Source organism: Thalassophryne amazonica, chromosome 20 (genome assembly GCF_902500255.1).
Source record: "Thalassophryne amazonica chromosome 20, fThaAma1.1, whole genome shotgun sequence".
NCBI classification, from domain to species: Eukaryota; Metazoa; Chordata; class Actinopteri; order Batrachoidiformes; family Batrachoididae; genus Thalassophryne; species Thalassophryne amazonica.
Window position 1 is genome coordinate 12,861,464 of NC_047122.1, and position 25,337 is coordinate 12,886,800.

The 25,337-nt window shown below is 38.5% G+C and overlaps 1 protein-coding gene across 2 annotated transcripts in view; it reads left to right on the forward strand.

Moving 5' to 3' along the window:
* Positions 1-25,337, forward strand: part of LOC117502429 (tRNA selenocysteine 1-associated protein 1-like) — a 75,931-nt gene that overhangs the window by 10,492 nt on the left and 40,102 nt on the right. The window contains exons 2-3 of one of the 2 annotated variants that reach the window (XM_034161485.1): positions 3,500-3,506; positions 11,347-11,402. In XM_034161485.1, the coding sequence (XP_034017376.1) occupies positions 3,500-3,506; positions 11,347-11,402 (63 nt within the window). Of the gene's footprint in view, positions 1-3,499; positions 3,507-11,229; positions 11,403-25,337 lie in introns of those variants that run through there. The other variant, XM_034161486.1, reaches the window with a different exon arrangement.

Here is a 25,337-nt window from a genome sequence, read left to right on the forward strand (position 1 = left end):
TATCATCACCAAACGGTTCATTTTTTTCCTCCCATGTCATTTGTTTGGTTAAAAATAAATAAATAAACAAAACTTAACGAATGAAACTTAAAATTTGCAGTGAGCCACAAAAAAGGACACGGCTGTGGTGATGCAGCAAATTAAAAAAAAACAACTTGGGTTTGAGTTAGTTCCATAAGTATTTGGACAGTGACCTTTTTTGGTGGGAGGAGGGGTTTGCATTAAGGCATGGTATTGTAGCTATTTTTGTGCAGTGTCTCTCTGTTTTTCATTAACTATAAGTAATTTGAAAACTAAAAGCAAGTCCCTTTGACTTTTCCCTTGGTTTCATTTGGTTCACCACAGTAGATCCAAGGTGGTTCTGCATGCTGATTTGGCACAGGTTTTATGCCCGATGCCCTTGATGCAACGTCACATTACATGGAGAATAAGCAGGGTGGAATTGAACTGGGAATCTTCCACACTGGAAACGAGCACACTAACCGCTTGGCACCACCATGGCCCACAATTGTTAAAATTACTATTTTCTGTACAAAATCACTTTTACAGCCAGGTTTTGTTTCTGTTTTTGTTTTTTTGGGTACAAGTCAGAGGATGGAGATGTGAACATTTCCAAGTCACTGAAAGTCTTGGACTTCAGTGACAATCATTAAGAATTACAAACAGAACTTTTGTCTACATTAGACACCTACAAAGTTCAACTTTTATCCCAGTTATGCTGTACCTATCAGGATTTCACCACAGGCTGGCAACACCTAGAGGTAGGCGTGGTGACAGGATGTGCCTTCTCCCCCATCCTGTTGGAACATTTCAGATCACTTTAATAGCAGCAAGACAGATGACTAGAGGAGTGAAGCTGCCATCAGGACAAAGACTCCTGCCTTTGAGAATTGATATGACAGCACCGTGCACAGCAAGACTCCTGAAGAGGTTTGATAAGATTGTGGTCTGTGCAAGGATGAAAATCGAGCCCTTCAAGTCGAGATGTTTCTCTCTTTGGGAAGCGATCGTGCCGCCTATGTCAAAGGTGGAGAGGAGATTCCCCTGCTGTCCAGGCAACCTGTGAGTCACGTCAGTCACTATTACAGAGTAGAGCTCTCAGACCAGCAGATGAGGAAGGTAATCAAGAAGCAGCTGTCAGATGGTCTGACAAGAATCAGTAAGAGCAAGGCAAGTACAAGGTGTGGTGTTACCAGTTCAAGAGGGATGTGGCCATTCAGGTTTTGTGAGGTCCCTTCTGCAACAGCGAGCAAGATGGATGGGCTGGTGAACTCTCATCAGGAAGTGACTGAGGCTGCCAAGATGTCTGTCAGAGGCAGGCCTCTTTGGTAGGAATGCACTGATATAAGCAGGAGAAGATTGCTGGTTCTGGAACTGAAGGAGGAGTCCACCAACTAGTTGTTGAGAGTTGCAAAATTTGTGTCCAGACTGGGAAGAAGTGGAATACCTACCTAGGAAGATGTCAAATACAGCCCCTGGCAAAAATTATGGAATCACCGGCCTCGGAGGATGTTCATTCAGTTGTTTAATTTTGTAGAAAAAAAGCAGATCACAGACATGACACAAAACTAAAGTCATTTCAAATGGCAACTTTCTGGCTTTAAGAAACACTATAAGAAATCAAGAAAAAAAATTGTGGCAGTCAGTAACGGTTACTTTTTTTAGACCAAGCAGAGGGAAAAAAATATGGAATCACTCAATTCTGAAGAATAAATTATGGAATCACCCTGTAAATTTTCATCCCCAAAACTAACACCTGCATCAAATCAGATCTGCTTGTTAGTCTGCATCTAAAAAGGAGTGAACACACCTTGGAGAGCTGTTGCACCAAGTGGACTGACATGAATCATTGGCTCCAACACGAGAGATGTCAATTGAAACAAAGGAGAGGATTATCAAACTCTTAAAAGAGGGTAAATCATCACGCAATGTTGCAAAAGATGTTGGTTGTTCACAGTCAGCTGTGTCTAAACTCTGTACCAAATACAAACAACATGGGAAGGTTGTTAAAGGTAAACATACTGGTAGACCAAGGAAGACATCAAAGCGTTAAGACAGAAAACTTAAAGCAATATGTCTCAAAAATCGAAAATGCACAACAAAACAAATGAGGAACGGATGGGAGGAAACTGGAGTCAACGTCTGTGACTGAACTGTAAGAAACCGCCTAAAGGAAATGGGATTTACATACAGAAAAGCTAAACGAAAGCCATCATTATGGCTGACTGGATGAAAGTCATATTCAGTGATGGATCTCAAATCTGCATTGGGCAAGGTGATGATGCTGGAACTTTTGTTTGGTGCCGTTCCAATGAGATTTATAAAGATGACTGCCTGAAGAGAACATGTAAATTTCCACAGTCATTGATGATATGGGGCTGCATGTCAGGTAAAGACACTGGGGAGATGGCTGTCATTACATCATCAATAAATGCACAGGTTTACGTTGATATTTTGGACACTTTTCTTATCCCATCAATTGAAAGGATGTTTGGGGATGATGAAATCATTTTTCAAGATGATAATGCATCTTTCCATAGAGCAAAAACTGTGAAAACATTCCTTGCAAAAAGACACATAGGGTCAATGCAAATAGTCCGGATCTTAATCCAATTGAAAATCTTTGGTGGAAGTTGAAGAAAATGGTCCATGACAAGGCTCCAACCTGCAAAGCTGATCTGGCAACAGCAATCAGAGAAAGTTGGAGCCAGATTGATGAAGAGTACTGTTGGTCACTCATTAAGTCCATGCCTCAGAGACTGCAAGCTGTTATAAAAGCCAGAGGTGGTGCAACAAAATACTAGTGATGTGTTGGAGCGTTCTTTTGTTTTTCATGATTCCATAATTTTTTCATCAGAATTGAGTGATTCCATATTTTTTCCTCTGCTTAGTTTAAAAAAGTAACCGTTACTGACTGCCACATTTTTTTTTTCCTGATTTCTTATAGTGTTTCTTAAAGCCAGAAAGTTGCCATTTGAAATGACTTTAGTTTTGTGTCATGTCTGTGATCTGATTTTTTCTACAAAATTAAACAACTGAATGAACATCCTCCGAGGCCGGTGAGTCCATAATTTTTGCCAGGGGTTGTACAACTCCAATTCCAATGAAGTTGGAACATTGTGTAAAATGTAAATAAAAACAATACAATGATTTTCAAATCCTCTTCAACCTATATTCAATTGAATACACCACAAAGACAAGATATTTAATGTTCAAATTGATAGACTTTGTTGTTTTTGTGCAAATATCTGCTCATTTTGAAATGGATGCCAGCAACACATTTCAAAAAAAGTTGGGACAACAAAAGACTGGGAAATTTGATGAATGCTCAAAGAACACCTGTTTGGAAACAGGTGAGTGTCATGATTGTGTATAAAAGCATCCCCAAAAGGCTCAGCCGTTCACAAAGATGGGGTGAGGATCACCACTTTGTGAACAACTGCATGAAAAAATGGTCCAACAGTTTTAAGAACAATGTTTCTCAAAGTTCAATTGCAAGGAATTTAGTGATTCCATCATCTACAGTCCATAATATAATCAGAAGTTTCAGAGATCTGGAGAACTTTCTACACATAAGCGATAATGCCTGAAAACCAACATTGAATGCCCGTGACCTTCAGTCCCTCAGGCGGCACTGAATTAAAATCTAAGATCATTGTGTAAAGGATCTTACTGCGTGGGCTCAGGAACACTTCAGAAAACCATTGTCAGTTAACACAGTTCGTCACTACAACTACAAGTGCAAGTTAAAACTCTACCAAACTGCTAATTTAACAGTAGCTCATCTAGCTATACAAGTAGTTAGCTTATTTTCGTGATTTACATTTTTATTTTACATGGTGTAGATTTTTAATTATTCTTCAGTTTATGGGTTCTTAAATAGATATCAACATATAGTATCTAAGTTTGGGGTTTCCATTAGATGTCATATAGAATATGTATTTTGTCTTCCTATAGTAAGCTAGCAGGGTGAATTTTAGATAGATACCTAACACATATTACATCATAGCTTCTGTTTCTATAATAAAATAACCATATCTTACTAGCTATAATTTAATTTTACTGTTAGTGTACAGACTAGGTATACCTTTAATACAATCTTCTCCAGTATGAATATTTAGGTTTTAGAAGCTAACTCCTATCATATTTTGTAGTAACTATATTTCTTGTATATGTTGTTTATTACCCTTATTGTGTAAATACTGTATCACTTATATGTCCATTTTCTTGAGCCACTTAGGTGGGTAGGGAGAGTTCCCATGGGATAAAAAAGGTTTTCAACCTACCATCCCTGGTTCTCAAGACCAGGCACCTAAAGTGGCTCTACTCTACTCTTCTATTCCACTTTCCTTTTTAAGATATACCTTAGTATACACTAGTAGAGTTCTACCTTATAACTGGAATGTATTATAGAAGACATACCTAACTGAATTTTCAATCAACAACATTCAGAAACGCCGCCGCCTTCTCTGGGCCCGAGCTCATTTGAAATGGACAGACGCAAAGTGGAAAAGTGTGCTGTGGTCTGATGAGTCCACATTTTAAATTGTTTTTTGGAAATCATGGACGTCGTGTCCTCTGGACAAAAGAGGAAAAGACCATCCAGACTGTTACCAGCGCAAAGTTCAAAAGCCAGCATCTGTGATGGTATGGGGGTGTGTTAGTGCCCTTGACATGGGCAACTTACACATCTGTGATGACACCATCAGTGCTGAAAGGTACATCCAGGTTTTGGAGCAACACATGCTGCCGTCCATGTTTTCAGGAACGTCCCTGCTTATTTCAGCAAGACAATGTCAAGCCACATTCTGCACGTCTTACAACAGTGTGGCTTCATAGTAAAAGAGTGCAGGTACTAGACTGGTCTGCCTGCAGTCCAGACCTGTCACCCACTGAAAATGTGTGGCGCATTATGAAGTGCAAAATATGACAATGGAGACCCCGGACTGTTGAACAACTGAAGTTGTACATCAAGCAAGAATGGCAAAGAATTCCACTTACAAAGCTTCAACAATTAGTGTCCTCAGTTCCCAAACGCTTATTGAGTGTTGTTAGAAGGAAAGGTGATGTAACACAGTGGTAAACATACCACTGTCCCAACTTTTTTGAAATGTGTTGCAGGCATCCATTTCAAAGTGAGCAAATATTTACACAAAAACAATAAAGTTGATCAGTTTGAACATTAAATATCTTGTCTTTGTTGTGTATTCAATTGAATATAGGTTGAAGAGGATTTGCAAATCACTGTATTCTGTTTTTAATTACATTTTACACAACATCCCAACTTCATTGGAATTGAACAGTATGGCACTCTATAGTAAATCTGCATGGAGTAGACAGTTCTCAAAAAGTGAGTGACTGTGCAAGAAGAGGAAGGGTGAAGAAAGCCCAGAAGAAGTTATAGGTTTATGTGGCTGTGACTGGCGAAATTGTGCACAGTGCAAATTCTGCATTTTGCATCACCACTCTTAGCTTTATAGCAGAGAAGGATTTTCTTTCACCAAAATGGATCAAATCTAGGGTTGCATCTCAGATGTACCTTCTGGCAATTTGTAGCTAAACTTTTCAGGTCTTCTCTATACCACTCCATCATGAAGCTGGATAACTGGTGATGCGGAATGCAAAACATGCACTATGCACAATTTCTCCAATCACAGCCACATAAGCATGTAACTTTTTCTAAGTTGCCTTGGTGGCTCTCCACAGTCTTCTTATCACTCAGTTTTTGAGAACTGTCTGGTCTACACAGATTTACCATAGAGTGCCATACTGTTTGTATTTCTTCATAAATGATGTAAATAAAGTTCAAGACATATTCAGTGGTAGTTTTACCGTCAGAGCTTCGTCCACAATGACCACAAAAGACTCCAAGCTGTCATTGATGTTAAAGAGGGCAACACACAGTATTAAGAACAGGGGTAGGTAAACTTTTGAACAGGGTCATTTGGGTAGTTTCTGTTGTCATGCTTTAAAAAAGAGTAAACACAATTGTTTGGCAATAAATGGCTTCACAGAAACACTAACTAGGACTGGAAAAGAAAAGTTTTTGTGTTGTCATTAATATTCTCTGAAAAATATAAAACATTTCTGCCCAAGTATGTAAACTTTTGAGCAAAACTGTATATTATCCTGTCCATAAAGCATTAGAGTTGATGTTTAAACCAACATTTGTAAGGTCTTCAGCACATTATTTACTTACTCTGGTTGGAAACAAGGAAACCAGGACGCATTGTACTTTTAAATGTCTGCCGCTAGTTAATGTCTTTCAGCCATTCAAAGACATGCATGACATTCAGAGAAAAACAGGAAGTAACCCCAAGTCAAGTCTGAGAGTATGCACTGGCATGGCGCTTCACTGCATCCATGACACCACGGAATCGTGTCGAGTCCTTGGATGGGAAACCATCCAGGCAGACACCTGCGCCATTCTCACATCTCTAAAATAAACATCTGTCTACCACAGCCAGGTGAAACATGGGCATCCCCTCAGCCTTTTCCAGCTACTGAGGTCCTCGACACCTGTCTTCTTGTTTATGGACAGAGGACCAGGACCCTGAAGACTTGGACCTTCATTTTCCTGCAAAGCTATCACAATCGCCAAGCACCTCTGTGACTCCATAAGCTCTTCTGAGGTACGTCTCTATCTCAAAACCCAAAGACCCAGAGACCTACTCAATTGTTGTGTATGTTACTATTACACAGTGTTGTAAAGTAATGAAGTAGAAATACTTTGTTACTGTTCTTAAATAGAATTTTGATGTGTCTGTACTTTACTTCATCTTGACATTTTTCTGAAATGGCGATGGGATGTGGCTTTGTTTTTTTTTTGTTTTTTTTCTTTCCGCCAAACTTTCACCATTTTTAACTTGGCCCAGTCACACGTACGGCACTTAACAAAGCCCAAACGAAATCTGGACTTTCGTTGGCATCGTCAGCTTCATTTCTGCATCTGGCACCTCGTCAGGATTTTTAAACTGTTGAAAAATTTGAATGAATGCCGCTGAAAACCTCAATTTGTTCGTATTTCATTTTGCTGTAATTCTTGACGTTTTTTTTTTATCGTTTATTTAGTTTTTGGAACGTTAGCGTTTCGCTTGACTTCATTCGACCAGCAAGACCAGCCAGAGTGAAGTTGGTTACCAGTTACTAGTTACTTATTCAGACACTTATTCTGCATTTTTTGTTTTTACCTCCACCAAGGAGGTTATGTTTTCAGTCGCGTTTGTTTGTTTGTTTGTCTGTCTGTCTGTTTGTCAGCAGGATAACTCAAAAAGTTTTAAACGGATTTTGATGAAATTTTGTGGAGTGGTTGATAATTACAGGAGGAATAACTGATTAAATTTTAGTGGTGATCCGGATCACGATCTGGATCCAGGAATTTTTTAAAAGATTCTTCACCATTGCGGGATAGGGGGAATTTTGACATTCTAGTTTCTAACTCCACAAAAACAAGGCAGAAAGGCTTGAAAAAAATTAGGGTGTAACATAGTCAAATGTTCTATCAAACAACAAAGTTTGGTGATGATCGGACCCGGATTCCGGATCTGGTGATCCAGAATATGCAAAAATATAGGGAAAATGGAAAATGTGTCAGTGTGAGGTGACAAATGAAGCTAGAGATGCACAACTAACACCAAATTGTAGCTGAATCTGTACTGATTCAGTAAGGTGTCATCAGATTTGATGTAGCTTCAAATGTTATGGAGCTAGATGCAGAAGAAAACCGCCATTACCAAAAAATCGTTTTTATACAATAACTTTTCAACTAATAAAGACATAAAAGTGATTCCAAGTTCTAGTGGTATGTTTTCATGGTCAAGGATGTCAAATATAAAGGAAAGAAAAGTGTATGTATCATAGTTTTGGTTGTAACACTGAATTGTTGAATAGATCACTGTGCCAAGGAGGGAATCTCTTTAGGGTCAGTGACCCTATGGCCTTGATTAGAGAAGTGTTTCATAAATGTAAAAAAAAAAAAAAAATCATATATTTGCAGTTTAGTTGAATAATACATTGAAAACATGTATATAGCGCCAAATCACAACAAACAGTTGCCCCAAGGCGCTTTATATTGTAAGGCAATGGTGTGGTGGAAATTACATTTACAAGGCCAATAGTGCCCATAGTTAAAGAATCACCCACCTAGGGTCAATGTCATGGCCTGCAAATAGTCCGGATCTTAATCCAATTGAAAATCTTTGGTGGAAGTTGAAGAAAATGGTCCATGACAAGGCTCCAACCTGCAAAGCTGATCTGGCAACAGCAATCAGAGAAAGTTGGAGCCAGATTGATGAAGAGTACTGTTTGTCACTCATTAAGTCCATGCCTCATAGACTGCAAGCTGTTATAAAAGCCAGAGGTGGTGCAACAAAATACTAGTGATGTGTTGGAGCGTTTTTTTGTTTTTCATGATTCCATAATTTATTCCTCAGAATTGAGTGATTCCATATTTTTTCCCTCTGCTTGGTCTAAAGAAGTAACCGTTACTGACTGCCACAATTTTTTTTTCCTGATTTCTTATAGTGTTTCTTAAAGCCAGAAAGTTGCCATTTGAAATGACTTTAGTTTTGTGTCATGTCTGTGATCTGCTTTTTTTCTACAGAATTAAACAACTGAATGAACATCCTCCGAGGCCGGTGATTCCATAATTTTTGCCAGGGGTTGTAAAAGCCAGAGGTGGTGCAACAAAATACTAGTGATGTGTTGGAGCGTTCTTTTGTTTTTCATGATTCCATAATTTTTTCCTCAGAATTGAGTGATTCCATATTTTTTTCCCTCTGCTTGGTCTAAAAAAGTAACCGTTACTGACTGCCACAATTTTTTTTTTTTCCTGATTTCTTATAGTGTTTCTTAAAGCCAGAAAGTTGCCATTTGAAATGACTTTAGTTTTGTGTCATGTCTGTGATCTGCTTTTTTTTCTACAAAATTAAACAACTGAATGAACATTCTCCGAGGCCGGTGATTCCATAATTTTTGCCAGGGGTTGTACATTCCTGGTTTTTGGAATTCACTTTTGAGACTCGGCTGTCCTGCATATTGGGGTTTTATTTGCTTAGTTCCTGGTTCCAGTCCATAACATTCTCTCTGAAGTCAACATCCATCTCCACTGCCCTGAGGCATTGAGCTCCAGCTTGTTCTGACTGTACCAGGACACCAGGTGATCGTTCTCCAGTTCATGCTGTGGTTTAATTTGGATCATGCTGGACTGTGAGAGCAGATTTTGGCTGTTAATGCTGTTAAATTCAATTTAACTTCAATGTTTTTCAATTATATAGTGCCAAATCACAAAAAAAAAAAGCTGCCTCAAGGCACTTCACACAAGTAAGGTCTAACCTTATCAACCCCAAGAGTAAGCACACAGGCGACAGTGGTAAGAAAAAACAAAAACTCCCTCTGATGATTTGAGGAAGAAACCTCAAGCAGACTAGACTCAACGGGGTGACCCTCTGCTTGGGCCATGTTACTGACACACTTGACAATACAAATCTACAGGAAATTTTGGTAGTTCATGCTGCTGTCCAGGACGGAAGGCTGGCTGGGGAGGGGAAATGGGGGATTTGGTGCCACATATCCCCGTCTGACTTGTGTATGGAGCTGCACCTCGGACAGCGAGGAAAAAAAAAAACAATCAGGCTGCAGAAAGACAACAAATATGGTATAATTTGTCAGCATTAAGCAACAAGAAAAACAGAAGAAATACTAAAGTGATCGCTGGCCGCTAGCCCTAAGCTTCAATAAAAGACCCAGAATTGAGATAAAGTTGAGGCTGCGACACGCTCTGTTTCCTAATAAGATGAATTTTAAAGAGTAAAAAGCATAGTAACATACTATGCCAGTATTCTCGCCATACAAAAGGGAAAATAAGTGCATCATAAGTCTGGGCTTGAAAGTCTGTGCAGAATCTGTCTGTTTTATTGATGCAGGGAGATCATTCCACAGAACTCGTGCATGATAAGAGAAAGCTGGGAGGAGATCCACCAGGACACCATCTGTCATTTCATTCTCAGGCCTACATACAAGTACATGGGGGCTGTACAAACTACTGAGTAACATTCTGAGTTGCTGCAATGAAATTTTGGCAAAATGTTCGAGCCTGCAGCATCTTTTTTTTCTTTTTTTTGCTTTGATTTTCAGTGTGACTTTGAATTCAGTCTTCTGGAGGTTGACAGTTTAAATTTCCATCAAATGGTGTGACATCCTTTTGTTCCTAACACATGACCCCGTCCATATCAGGGTTATCCAGCATGATCTTTTTCACATTAAGATCTGATGTGTTTTTAAAGTGTTCCTTTAATTTTGAAGCAGTGTGTGATACTCAAAAACATGAAGAAAATATCATCTGCCTCAGAATCTGTCAGACTGAACTTAAACTATGTGTTTCCTAAAACAACAACACACACATTTATTGTGGCCTCTGCTGAGAAGGTGATCGGCTGTAGACTTCCATCTCTCCACGACCTGCACGTCTCCAGGACTCTGGGCAGAGCAGGTCGGATCACAGCTGACCCTTCTCACCCTGCACACGGTCTATTCAAACCACTCCCCTCGGGCAGGAGGCTACGGCCCATCCGGACCAGAACCTCCCGCCATAAGAACAGTTTCTTCCCCTCTGCCGTTAGACTCATGAACACCTCATAACTCAGTCACCTTAAGCTTAATTCTGTCACTTTATCATTTTATCACAGGTCACTTTAGACAATGTACTTTGGTTTTTAATTGCACTCCTCCCACTGCACTGTTTTTTCTGTTTCTCTGTTTTTCTGTTGCACACAGCCTTTCATATTTCTTTTTTTTTTTTATCTTATATTTGATCTTATTTTGACACATATGTTATATTTGATCTTATTTTGACACATATGTTATATTTTATCTTAGCATTTTATCTCTTCTTAATGTTGCACCATTGTACCGAAGCAAATTCCTAGTCTGTGAATCCTGTTCACTGGCAATGGCAATAAAATTCTTCTGATTCTGATTCTGACACACACAAATGAGAGATGTATCGTACTCTCCACATATTGATTGAGGCAAAACGCAGGCCAGACACAACATGAAATACTTAAGCTTTAAAGAGAAGCTCACACCCTGGACAGGACGATAGTCTGTCGCAAGGCTAAAATAATTCCCACCTCTACATAATCGCTTCATCCACGCTCCGGTCCAGCCGGTGGCGGTAGCGCACTTCTAAGCTGGTTTGCCAAACGTTAATCATCGAGGAAGAAGAAGCGGAGAAAAAGAAACACGAAGAAGCAGCAGCAAGAAGTAACATTTTGCTCCGTGGTTAGCTTTGAAAGTGTTGTAGCATCTTTTAAAAGTTCACTTTGTTTGTCGTCTTGCCGATCAAAGTTTACAGGAATATTTTTGGTTACGGCGACACCATGAGCACCTTATGGATGGGAAACGTAAGTTGTACGCTGATGTACTTAGACAAGAACAGAACACGAGCGTCTCTGAGTTTGTTAACGATGTACAGCTGATTTTTAAATACTGACATGGTGCTTTTGCAAGTGTCGATAGTTTAACATTATAAATCCAGTTCTGATTTTCTTCACTTCAGACCTGCAGCACACAAGGAAATCATTTTATTGGGATCTGTGTGGAAGCTCTAAAGTGAAAGCACACTTCTTAAATATACTCAACAAAAATATAAACGCAACACTTTTGGTTTTGCTCCCATTTTGTATGAGATGAACTCAAAGATCTAAAACTTTTTCCACATACACAATATCACCATTTCCCTCAAATATTGTTCACAAACCAGTCTAAATCTGTGATAGTGAGCACTTCTCCTTTGCTGAGATAATCCATCCCACCTCACAGGTGTGCCATATCAAGATGCTGATTAGACACCATGATTAGTGCACAGGTGTGCCTTAGACTGCCCACAATAAAGGCCACTCTGAAAGGTGCAGTTTTGTTTTATTGGGGGGGGATACCAGTCAGTATCTGGTGTGACCACCATTTGCCTCATGCAGTGCAACACATCTCCTTCGCATCATCCGTGAAGAGAACACCTCTCCAACGTGCCAAACGCCAGCGAATGTGAGCATTTGTTCACTCAAGTCGGTTACGACGACGAACTGGAGCCAGGTCGAGACCCCGATGAGGACGACGAGCATGCAGATGAGCTTCCCTGAGACGTTTCTGACAGTTTGTGCAGAAATTCTTTGGTTATGCAAACCGATTGTTTCAGCAGCTGTCCGAGTGGCTGGTCCAGGCGCGTAGGTTTGCATATGGACCATAGGGACAAGTCACAACCAATATTTTGGGATGGCAAAATAGTCCCTACCAATATTTAGCATTTTTTTTATGTATCAAAATCATTCACTATTTTTTTGCGAACTCGATACTATAATTTTAGTCACGTTTTGTGTTTTCGATGTGACAGGGTTACCATGTTGCAATTTCATTGGCTCACGTTCTTCTCACATGGATGTAAACAAAGCGCATCTCGTGGCAGGCAGTGCTTCATTTGTAAAGTGGGAGGTCCCGGAGCACAGAGGATGGGTGGCTCCGGTGCAGTGTTGCCAGATGTACGATAATTATCATATTTGTACGATAGTTTTGCCCTCTGTACGATCAATAATTGGAAAAAATCCAATATGTACGATAATTTCAGTTGGTTGCCCAAACACGCATCTCTCTCTGACACCCAAGAATCATTTTGCAGGCGTTGCACTCAGGCGGCATCAAAGACACAACACACACAGGGCTGCTGCTGGCTTTGGGCGACCGGGACAAAGTCATTTGAAAGCCCGCCCCCTCTCTATACAAGTTCCCATCCAATCTCTGCCGTGACAGGAAGATTCCCCAGCCAACATCTTTTTTTTTTTTTTTTTTTTGAAACTTTATTTCAACAAATGCAATAACAAACGAACAAAACACAAGAGCAAAGAGATATACAAGAAAAATAAAAAAAAAAGGTTAAAGTTCCTTTGGAGGTGTCAACATTTTTTCTGTGTTCAACAAAATCTGCACAAGTGGCCATGGCATCGGATGACGACAGCGACCTCAAGGTTTAATTCGACTCTTTCTAGTCTGGTAATTGACACGTTTGTGTCCCTTCACAGAAAAAAAAAATCTTTCTAGTCTGGTAGTGCATTTGTGTTCTTTCTGTGCCATAGTTTCCCCATTACTATAATTACTGTTTAAAAATGTGACAAAATTCTTTGTAAATTAAAAAAAAAACTATAAAAACTATATTTTTATAAACTATAAAAATAGCTACGTTGTATGCGTTTTGTTTGTGTACGATAATTTCTCCCAAAATACGATAATTTTGAGGTTTTGGTACGATAGTTTATTTCATATCTGGCAACACTGCTCCGGTGCAGAAAAACAAGAAGGGCGGGGCTTGCAAACAATGCTGTGCGCCACACTTAAAATAAACTGCACACCCACACAAACACGCACACACACCTTCACAAATGACACTAACATCCTGCCTTTTCCTCAAAAATGACTACATTTATGTTTGCTGTCTGTCTCTGTACTTTTCTGTCAGTTTTGCGCTCTTTTTCATACTTTTCCCTCGTTTCAAAAGTCACCGAACGCACTTTACCATAATATATGCAACATATAGCATACTGTTGGAAAGCACGGGTTTTTGGCTTGCTGTCAGTGTTGAAATTTTTCAGAGTGAGGGCTTACATGAGAACTTACGGTAATGAGAATCAGCGGCACACTAGTGTGAAACTTCCGTGTTTTTCCTCTGCGTTATGACATCACAGGCTTACGTTTACCGTAATACACCATATGTTATTGGAAATCCCTTTTTTTTTTTTTTTTTTTTTTGGCAAATTAGGTTGCCAGATACCTACAACTGCATTATTGATGAAGAGAATAGATTATACATCTTGGTTGCAAAAACTTTTTTTTTTTTTTTTTTTTTTTTTTTTTTAGCTCCACAAGTATATTTTTTGTTGTTGTCTTGTTCTCTCAGGTGTAGGCCTATAGAATAGATTCGTGATTTTGGGTGCAATTTTGTTATTTAAGCTATTTGTTTGTTTGCCTACACACTTAATATTGTAAATAAAGTGTTAAATTATTCAGCATTATGTCGTCATATGTTATGTATTATGCTGTACTTGTGCGTCTAATGGTATGAGTGGGTTAGGGGGTGGTGGTGGGCAGGGGGGCCGGGGGGGTGGGTGTGGTATTGTCCCTACCAAAGCTGAGACCAAACCTACGCCCTTGGGCTGGTCTCAGACGATCTTGGAGGTGAACATGCTGGATGTGGAGGTCCTGGGCTGGTGTGGTTACACGTGGTCTGCGGTTGTGAGGCTGGTTGGATGTACTGCCAAATTCTCTGAAACGCCTTTGGAGACGGCTTATGGTAGAGAAATGAACATTCAATACACGAGCAACAGCTCTGGTTGACTTTCCTGCTGTCAGCATGCCAATTGCACGCTCCCTCAAATCTTGCGACATCTGTGGCATTGTGCTGTGTGATAAAACTGCACCTTTCAGAGTGGCCTTTTATTGTGGGCAGTCTAAGGCACACCTGTGCACTAATCATGGTGTCTAATCAGCATCTTGTTATGGCACACTTGTGAGGTGGGATGGATTATCTCAGCAAAGGAGAAGTGCTCACTATCACAGATTTCGACTGGTTTGTGAACAATATTTGAGGGAAATGGTGATATTGTGTATGTGGAAAAAGTTTTAGATCTTTGAGTTCATCTCATACAAAATGGGAGCAAAACCAAAAGTGTTGCGTTTATATTTTTGTTGAGTGTATGAACAACTGTCCATCTGTTTGATGGTTCTGCCTGAGATACACAAAAACGTCATGTACTGCAATCTACATTAGATTAGTTAGAACTTTATTGATCCCTTGGGAAGACTCCCTCAGGGACATTGAGGTTCCAGCAGCACACAGGGTAAGAATTAGGGAAGCACCGATCCACAATTTCTCACTTCCGATCCCAATACCTGAATTTGAACATCTGCCAGTACAGATACTTTTCCGATATGATACCAGAGCTCTGTTTGTTTTAATATTATTGTTGATTTTATGAGGATTTTCTTAAAAAGGAGACCTGAAAGTTCAGCTACAATTTGCCAGAAGGTGTATCAAAGATTAAAGCCTAGATTTGATGTTTTGGTGAAAGAATGAAGTAAGTATATATATATATATATATATATATATAGACTTAAAGAGAAAAGACAGCAATCTCTTTCCCCCTCTCTGTCTCTCCTTCTCTATTTTCAATTTCAATTGGGCTTTATTGACATGGGAGTGTTTACTTTGTCAAAGCAAATCATGTGTTTAGAGTAAAAATTAGAAAGTTCTCTCTATCTGTCTCTCTCATTCGCTCTCTCTCTTTTTCTTTCTCGCTGTTTTTGTGCTCTGCAAACTTAAAACTTTTTGGAAACACGAAGCCTTTCAACTATAAAACTGTAAATTTCTAAATGTATCATCAGCAATGCTCACGTGCAGGATTTTAATGGAGATTTTCTCCCTTTCAGTGGACAGAATCTCTGTTCAGCTGTCCTCAGCTGCAATCTGAGCTGGCGTTTCATAGTGTTTCACAGCATCGGGATGCTGAAGCAGCTAAATTTTCAGCAACAATTCAGTTAATTTTTCAGAAAATCCGTGCTCGACAAACAGAGAATATGAACCCGAGAGCTGGCCAGAAATTTGCCGCTACCCGCAGCTAGAACACTGTGGAAGAGAGCGCTCTCAAACAGCTCGGCTTCAGAAAACCCTAGTGTGCCTTACCTCCAAATTAGAGGTAAGATGTACAGTTTCCTCTTTTACCGACTTCGTGCTGTAAATGTGCAGACTTTTCTGATCCATTTATCAGCATGCGCACTATAAAAACTATTAAAATATGATGGCACACGAAGGATTGAAAGCAGAAAAGTGTCAAATCATAGACGTTTGTGTCTGATTTAACAGGTGCACATCAGGCTTCAGGTCCCAGTCTGAACACTATTTAAAAAAATAAACGGTCAGGCTTTTAATCACAGAAATTACCGTAGTCCCGCTTTCCTCAAATCGGCGAGTGTCAGAGCGCTGAACTTTAATTTGTACCTCTGCTCGAGGTTTTTAATGGAAATACATTGCGAACGGACGAGACATTTTATCCGATGTGAGCAATATGTATGTATCTGGCCAGTAGTGTTCATAAGTGCTGAGTGTCTGGGCACCAGTAGATGTCAGTGTTCTATTTATTTTGACACCGGTTGTAACAGATGGTTATCTTATTACAACTTGGCTTTTTTTTTTTTGTTGTTTTTTTTTTGTTGGTTTTTTTGTTTTTTGCAAATGCCTTTTTTTTTAAATAAAAAAAAATGGCATATTTTACAAAAGCACATTTATATGTAAACACCAACACACACCTCACATTAAAATGTTGGTTTTTACATAGAATGAATGAGTCAACCAATCAGTGTTAGGGGAGGCACATTTTACCCATAATCCCTTTGGCATCTGTTTGTGTTTGTTAAAAAAAACTTCAGAATTAGTGCATTATTTAAAATTAAAAGCTATGTTATATTTTAACTTTGTACACGACAAAATTGACATTAATGGAGTTATTCTATCAGTATTAATTTTATTTATAAATCAAAACCATAAGTCAGCACTACTTTATTTTTCAAGACCTCCGCCTCACTGCGATGCTGCTATTGAGTAGAGAGTTGAGCTTCGCTGTTCCTCTCAACTGCTTCTCTGCTGCAAGAAGCTAAACTGCAGGATTGTCTTACAGACATAAAGACATGGATGACCTCTAATTTCTTGCTTTTAAACTCAGATAAAACTGAGGTTATTGTACTTGGCCCCACAAATCTTAGAAACATGGTGTGTACCAGATCCTTACTCTGGATGGCATTACCCTGACCTCTAGTAATACTGTGATAAATCTTGGAGTCATTTTTGATCAGGATATGTCATTCAATGCGGATATTAAACAAATATGTAGGACTGCTTTTTTTGCATTTGCGCAATATCTCTAAAATTAGAAAGGTCTTGTCTCAGAGTGATGCTGAAAAACTAATTCATGCATTTATTTCCTCTAGGCTGGACTATTGTAATTCATTATTATCAGGTTGTCCTAAATGTTCCCTGAAAAGCCTTCAGTTAATTCACAATGCTGCAGCTAGAGTGCTGGCAGGGACTAGAAGGAGAGAGCATATCTCACCCATATTGGCCTCTCTTCATTGGCTTCCTGTTAATTCTAGAATAGAATTTAAAATTCTTCTTCTTACTTTTAAGGTTTTGAATAATCAGGTCCCATCTTATCTTAGGGACCTCCATAGTACCATATCACCCAATAGAGCACTTCGCTCTCAGACTGCAGGCTTACTTGTAGTTCCTAGAGTTTGTAAAAGTAGAATGGGAGGCAGAGCCTTCAGCTTTCAGGCTCCTCTCCTGTGGAACCAGCTCCCAATTCAGATCAGGGAGACAGACACCCTCTCTACTTTTAAGATTAGGCTTAAAACTTTCCTTTTTGCTAAAGCTTATAGTTAGGGCTGGGTCAGGTGACCCTGAACCATCCCTTAGTTATGCTGTTATAGACGTAGACTGCTGGGGGGTTCCCATGATGCACTGGGTGTTTCTTTGTTTTTGCTCTGTATGCACCACTCTGCATTTAATCATTAGTGATTGATCTCTGCTCCCCTTCACAGCATGTCTTTTTCCTGGTTCTCTCCCTCAGCCCCAACCAGTCCCAGCAGAAGACTGCCCCTCCCTGAGCCTGGTTCTGCTGGAGGTTTCTTCCTGTTAAAAGGGAGTTTTTCCTTCCCACTGTTGCCAAGTGCTTGCTCACAGGGGGTCGTTTTGACCGTTGGGGTTTTTCCGTAATTATTGTATGGCCTTGCCTTACAATATAAGGCGCCTTGGGGCAACTGTTTGTTGTGATTTGGCGCTATATAAAGTTGATTTGATTTGATTTTGATTTGCAAGTTATGTAGTAAACAGGAACTTCCAGCAGTGGGCAGGGCGCAAAAAGTGCTGTCTCATTGTTTGGGTCTGTGGTCGCCTTTGATGCTACCAGAAGCGATTGTGGTGTTAAAACTCAAAGTGAGCTTCTTAGTAGTTGTAAGTGTACCGAATACAATACTGAAAGTTATCGGTTATCTGTAGCTTCCGATACATTTTTGGTTTATCAGTTTAGCTTTATAAAATAACTTTTCAGTTAGCTGATTATTTGTTATCGAAGCTAACTTTTGGTTAGCTGTGCCCACCACTGCAAGTCATTCAATTTTTTTTTCTTCCAAAGGTCATCTACATTAAACAATAGTGACATTGCAGACTGCCATTCATTACCAAGAAAAGACAATAAGTCTAAACTTGCCATTATTATCCGGTTCGTGAACAGGAAGTTCAAGAATGATTTGCTTCGACAAACAAAAATATTACGAGGGACCGATGTGTATGTAAATGAACACTTGACAAAGAAAAATGCCGAGATAGCCAGACAAGCAAGAGCCTTGAGAAAGCAGAAAAAAATACAAGCAACCTGGACCAGAAATTGTAAAGTGTGGATTATATTAAATGGAACACCGGAGGAGGTGAAAGTTATGTTGATAAGTGAGCTTTCGGACTTGGATAATGTTAAGTGATTGTTGAAACTGTTGCTTACTTGGAGTGGTCTTTTCATCTTTTTTCTTCATCCTTTGTTATGGGACAAATTTTGAGGAATTCTTTATCATGTTTAGGTTCATATCATGAAGTTAGACTTTATTTAACTGCATTGCTTGGACTGTGGATTATATTTCTTTTATTATGTCAACTGATTCTTTACAATTTACTCCTGTACAGGAGCTCAACTTGCAAGTTTTTGATGAGGCCAAACACGGATGTCATAAGATTGAAAATAATATTGATCCAGACTCTTTTTTTTTTTTCTTGAAGATAGAAATCATCTTTGTAATTATTTCACTGAGGAACAATTAAAAGCATTATTTCTGCATAAACGGGACATTCTCAATTATACATTTCAACAGCAGATGTCTTTCTTTGAATTTCTCAAATTTAGGACTGTTTAAAAACTGCTAATAAATTTTTTCAGTTAAAGATGGGTATGTTGACTCTGTCCAGCTTGAGGGTTATGATTTTTCTTTTTTTTCTTTTTTTGCTAGAAATGGGCAAATAAATGAGGTGGGGGGTGGCACTCTATGTTAGATCTAGCAATCACTGTGAAATTGTTCCAAATATGTTATTTTCTTTAGATAACATCATGGAATGTGTTACTGTGGAAATTATATGTGGAAAAATCAAAAAAATATAAGTTGCATCTATAGAGTTTCCAGATTAAATATAAACATTTTTGTGGAGAAATTGATTTAATTGTACAACTCATTCAAAAACAATAATTTGTTTGTCTGGAGACTTTAACATAGATTTTCTAAGTCCTCATAGTCAACTATAAATAGCTTAATTTTTAGACTCTGTGTTTTGTATGGGATTGTTTCCAGTGATAACGCATCCAACTAGGATTGCTATGAACTCACGGACACCTAAACAAATGTCATTGATGGGAATTTAACAGGTGGGTAACTTATTAGTGACATTAGTGATCACTTGCCAGTCTTTGTTACTTACAATTCCTTAGTTGATGAAATTGATCATACTGAAATTACAAATTTCAAAAGGAAAATAACAGAAGATACTATGGCAAATCTTAGAACGGATTTAATGCACCAAACTGGCGTGATATTTATACCGAGGATATTGATCAATCATACAAATCATTTATCTCCATTATTTCAAAATTATATGATAAACATTGTCCATTGATGTTAAAACTTGGTAATAAGTGAAATACCGCTAAACCCTGGATCACAAAGGGACTGCTGAGTGCATGTAAGAAGAAAAACTTTGTACAAGAAATTCTTAAAACTCAGAGCAATTGAAGCTGAAAGTAAATACAAGACATATAAAAACAAGCTAACCAATATTATGCAGTCTTGCTAAAGGCAGTATTACAGTGATTTATTGAAGAAGAAAAAAAAACATTAAAGGTACTTGGAAGCTCTTTAACAAAATCATCAAAAATGAAAAAGTTGTCAAAGATTATCCAACATATTTTTACACAAATACTGAAACAAGTGTTAAGGAAAAGAAAGCCATAGTAGATCATTTTAATGATTATTTTGCTAATGGTGGGAAAAACTCTGCAAACTCAATAGTACCTTCTAATATGTGTTCTTGGGATAACAGTACAACAAGAAATAACCTTTCACATTCAATGTTTATCAGAGAAACTGATGAATATGAAATAATTGATATAGTTCATGAACAAAAAGGGAAAAAAAAATCTACTGATTGTGATAATTTTTGCATGTTTTTGATAAATATTGATTATGTCGCTAAGCGTTTAATTTATATTTGTAGTTTGTCATTAATGACTGGGAGATTTCCTTCCAAAATGAAAATACCCAAAGTAATACTGCTGTTCAAATCTGGTGACAAACATGTTTTTTCAAACTACAGGCCAATCTTATTTTTACTTCAGTTTTCAAAAATTCTGAAAAAAGTATTCATTAGGAGGTTAGATGATTTTATATCCAAACATCACACATTAAATGAGCAGCAATATGGAAAATCTGACTGCTTCATTGGCGGTAATTGATTTTGTGGAACATTCTACGAATGCAATTGAAAATAAACAATATACTATAGGGGTTTTTTCGACTTACAGAACACATTTGATACCATAGATCACACCTTATTACTGGATAAACTATGGAAGTATGGTATCAGAGGATTAGCTCATGATTGGATAGCAAGGTATCTCAGCAATGGGTGTGTTCATGTTGGTGGGATGAATTCAGAATTTTTGAAGTGTACTTGTGGGGTGCCCCAGGGCTCAGTTCTTGGGCCTTTGTTGTTTCTTTTGTGTATTAATGTATGTTTGGTTTCTAGGTTTGTGAGTTGAATTTTATTTGCTGATGACGCAACTGTTTTGTAGTGGGGATCATTTGGAAGAGGTTCTGGACATGATGGAGAGGGAACTACAGACGTTCAAAGAATGGTTTGATTCAAATAAATACATTTTTTTTTCATATGTTTTTTTATTGGAGTACATGGAACAAAAGTCAATTCAATGTGCATATACATTTCCACATTTCCACACCTTTTTACATTTTTATAGAAAAAAAGTTGGAGAACAGTGCAAAGTAAAGATAACAGCGATATTTAAAGTGTGCTCAAAATATTGATACCATATCCTCAGCATACCGTTGCACTTCAATAGTATTGCACTGAAAAAAGAAAAATGTAGTCTTAATATAAAAAAACAAAACTCACACACAGACAAACCCCCGTTCCCTCCTCCCATCCAAAAAAAATAAATAAAAGTAAATAAATACAAACTAAAATAAATAAATAAATAAAATTAGGTACCAAAATAAAAAGAAGGGGAAATGAAAGGAGATGTAGGAACTAATTTGAGTCAAAAAACAAAATGAATGGTCGCCACTTTGTGTCAAATATACTCACATTTCCTTGCCTGATAAATCTTATTTATTCTAATTTTAAGAAGGACATGACCTCGCTAATCCAGAGTTTGTTACATGGAACATTTACTGATTTCCAATTTAGGAGGAGATGTCGTCTCACAACTAAAGATGTGAAACCCAAGACCTCTCTTTGGGTAGCTGTATAGTTATTATAATCTTTAGGAAGGCCAAAAATAGCTATATGGGGAGATACAGCAATCGTCTTCAAAAGTACTTTAGACATTGTGTCAAAATATGTCTGCCAGATATTTATTAAACTTGAACAGGAAAAAAAACATATGTGTCAAATTACAAGGAGAACCAGAACATCTATCACAGATGTCTGCTGTATTTGGAACTATCTGTGCCAGCTGAGTTTTAGAGTAATGGCATCTGAACACAACCTTAAATTGTATTAGAGTTAGGCGGGCACAAATAGATATCTTATGAATACCACCTAATACCGATTCCCACCAGTGGTCTTCAAAGACCAAGCCCAGCTCATGCTCCCATGTTTCCTTTGTCTTTGTTGTCAAGTAACCATCATAGGACTGTATAGTGCTATATACTTTCGAAATTAAAGATCTCTGAGGGATTAAATTGTAAAAGTTCATCCCAGGTCTGATCTGCTGGGAGTTGAGGGAAGCCCGTAAACAGATTTTATACAATTCCTAATTTGAAAATATCTTAAAAAGATGAGAGGGTGGAAGCCCAGATTCACCAGCTAATTCTGCAAAAGAGCAAAAAATACCATCTCTATAGAAGTCCTTAAAACGCTTAAGACCTTTATCATACCACCCAGCGAAGACCGGATCTGTGAATGCAGGTTTGAACATATTATTTCTCAACAATGGAGTTGATGTGGTGGGGTCAATAAATTTAAACTGTTTTCTGAATTGAAACCATATCTTTAAAGTAGAAATGACCACAGGGTTGCCTGTAAAACCAGAGGGGTTGGCCGAAACAGGTCCTGTTATCAAACCCGGTAAAGAGGATGAGGAACATGACTGTGATTCTGATTGACACCAGGGTAAGTCAGTTAGTTTTAGCCAGTATGTAATGTTGATTATATTTATAGCCCAGTAATAAAATTTAAAATTCGGTAGAGTTAGACCACCATCAAATTTACAATTTTGGAGGATTTTCAGTCTAACCCTGGGTTTCTTGCCGTTCCACAAAAAATGAGAGATCACAGTGTCAATATTTTTAAAAACCTTTTTTGATAAGAATAAAGGCAAGCATTGAAACAAGAACAGAAACTTAGGAAGAACATTCATCTTGACCACATTAATTCTTCTTATCAGTGTCAGAGGGAGAGAGCTCCATCTCTGAAAATCTGCCTTGATCGCAGTTATTAGAGGAGTAAAATTTTCAGCATATAGAGATTTATAGGATCTGGCTACACGGACCCCCAAATATCTAAATCCCGTCACACTCAACTGAAAAGGAATATCAGATTGTGAGAGTCGCATTGCCTGAGTGTTAACCGGAAAACATTGGCTTTTAGATACATTAACCTTATAACCCGAAAACAAGCCAAATCTGTGAAAAAAAGAGAGAATATTGGGACAGGTTTTGACTGGGTCTGCGACATACAGTAACAAATCATCGGCATATAAAGGTAATTTGAGTTCCATACGCGAGCGAATAATACCTGTAAAAGTTGGAGAAGACCTCAAGTAAATAGACAGGGGTTCTATTGCAAGAGCAAAAAGAAGAGGGGACAAAGGACAGCCTTGTCTACAGCCACGGTTTAGAGAAAAATAACTAGATTGCACTTTATTGGTTATAACATTAACACATGGTAATGTATAAAGGAGCTGTACCCATGAAGTAAAAACCTTGCCGAATCCGAATTTTGCCAGAACTGCGAATAGATAATACCATTCCACGCGATCAAACGCCTTTTCAGCGTCGATAGAGATTACCACTTCAGGCATGGTGGCATCTGCTCTAGAGTGAATAACATTAATAAGGTGCGGACATTATAAAAAAGTTGCCGTCCTTTTATAAAACCAGTCTGCTCTTTTGATATAATTGACGGGAGTACCTTCTCAAGCCGGAGCGCTAGAGCCTTTGCAAGAACCTTGGTGTCCACATTCATCAACGAGACAGGCCTATAGGAAGAACAAAGTTCTGGATCTTTGTCCTTCTTAAGAAGAACTTTAATGGAGGCCTGCCTCAGTGTAAATGGGAGCGAACCACCAGATAGAGACTCAACATAAACAGAATGTAATAATGGAACAAGTTGGTTGTGGAATGCTTTGAAAAATTCGACCGGGAACCCATCTGGTCCTGGCACCTGATGGCTTTACATTTTTTGGAGAGCTGATGTGAGTTCTTGTATTGTCAATGGAGTTTCCAATGTATTCATCATGTCTGTATTCAGTTCTGGGGATTCTAAGTCCTGCAAAAATGCCTGCATATCGGTCAAATCAGATGGGGGCTCAGACCTATATAATGATTTATAAAAAGATGAAAATACTGAATTTACCAGGGCTGGTTGTTCTACCACCACTCCCGACTCATCTTTTACCCGAGATATTAAACATGCAGCAGCATGCCTACGTAGCTGATGAGCCAACAACCTTCCAGATTTGTCTCCGTGTTCATAATATCTAGAGCGAGAATGTAATAATAAGTGCTCCGCCTCTGCGGTAGTAATCAAGTCTAACTCTGTTTGTAGTGCCACACGGCGCTTCAGTAAGTCAGGGGATGGTGTGGTTGTGAGTTGTTGATCCACCTGTTCTGAACCAGCTGAAAGCTTTTGGATCTTTAATAATTGTAATTTTTTCTTGTGTGCTGAGTACGAAATAATCTGTCCCCTTAGGTAGGCCTTTAAAGACTCCCACAGGAGTGCACTTGAGATGGGTTCAGATTTAAATTGGTTAAAAGAAATGAATTCCTTAATTGCATTCACAGTGAACACATTAAATTTATAGATAAATAAATAAATAAAAGGGATATGTTGAATCTCCACTGAGTGACATAGCAAGGCTCGGATGACATCCGGATATCCAAGGATAAAGGTGCATGATCCGAAATAATGATTGGATGGTAAGTGATATCCATTAATTTGGGTGTTAGTCTGGCATCAACAAAGAAATAGTCGATTCGGGAGAAAGTCTGGTGTACGTGTGAATAAAATGAGTATTGCCTGCCTGTTGGATTCCGAAATCTCCAGGTGTCTATGTAGCCATTATTGGACATAAAATTGCATAGAGTTTCTGACATCTGTGACTGATTTAAACTTGCTTTGGAACGATCTAATTGTGGGTCAATAACACAGTTCGTGTCCCCCGCAAAGATTAAAAAACAGTCATTTAAAGATGGTAAATTTTCGAATAAACTATTAAAAAAGCTAGGGTTATCGAAATTTGGTGCATAAACATTGATGAGCAAAACAGGAATCCGATATATGGTCCCTAGAATAATCAAATACCTGCCATTCCTGTCCGAGATAATTTTTGTCTGTGTGAATGGGACTGTTTTACCTATCAGGATGGCAACCCCTCTGGCCTTGGAATTGAAGCTGGAGTGAAAAACTTCAGCAACCCAGGGACATTTTAGTCGAGTTTGATCATTAGTTCTCATATGCGACTCCTGCAAAAACACAATGTCAGGTTTTAACCGCTTTAAATGAGAAAATACCCTTGAACGCTTGACTGCATTCCCCAAACCATTAATGTTCCAACTAATAAATCTCACATCAGACATCTTAGTGCCAACCATCTACAATTTGTGTCAAATATGAGGTAGCAATCATGTTTTGCCCCCTCCCCCTAAAAAAAAAAAAAAAAAAAATGACAATGACCCTGACCCCCCTCCCCCCGCACTTACCTTTACCTCATCCCCAAATGATGAGGTACCAGTGCAAGCCCCACAAG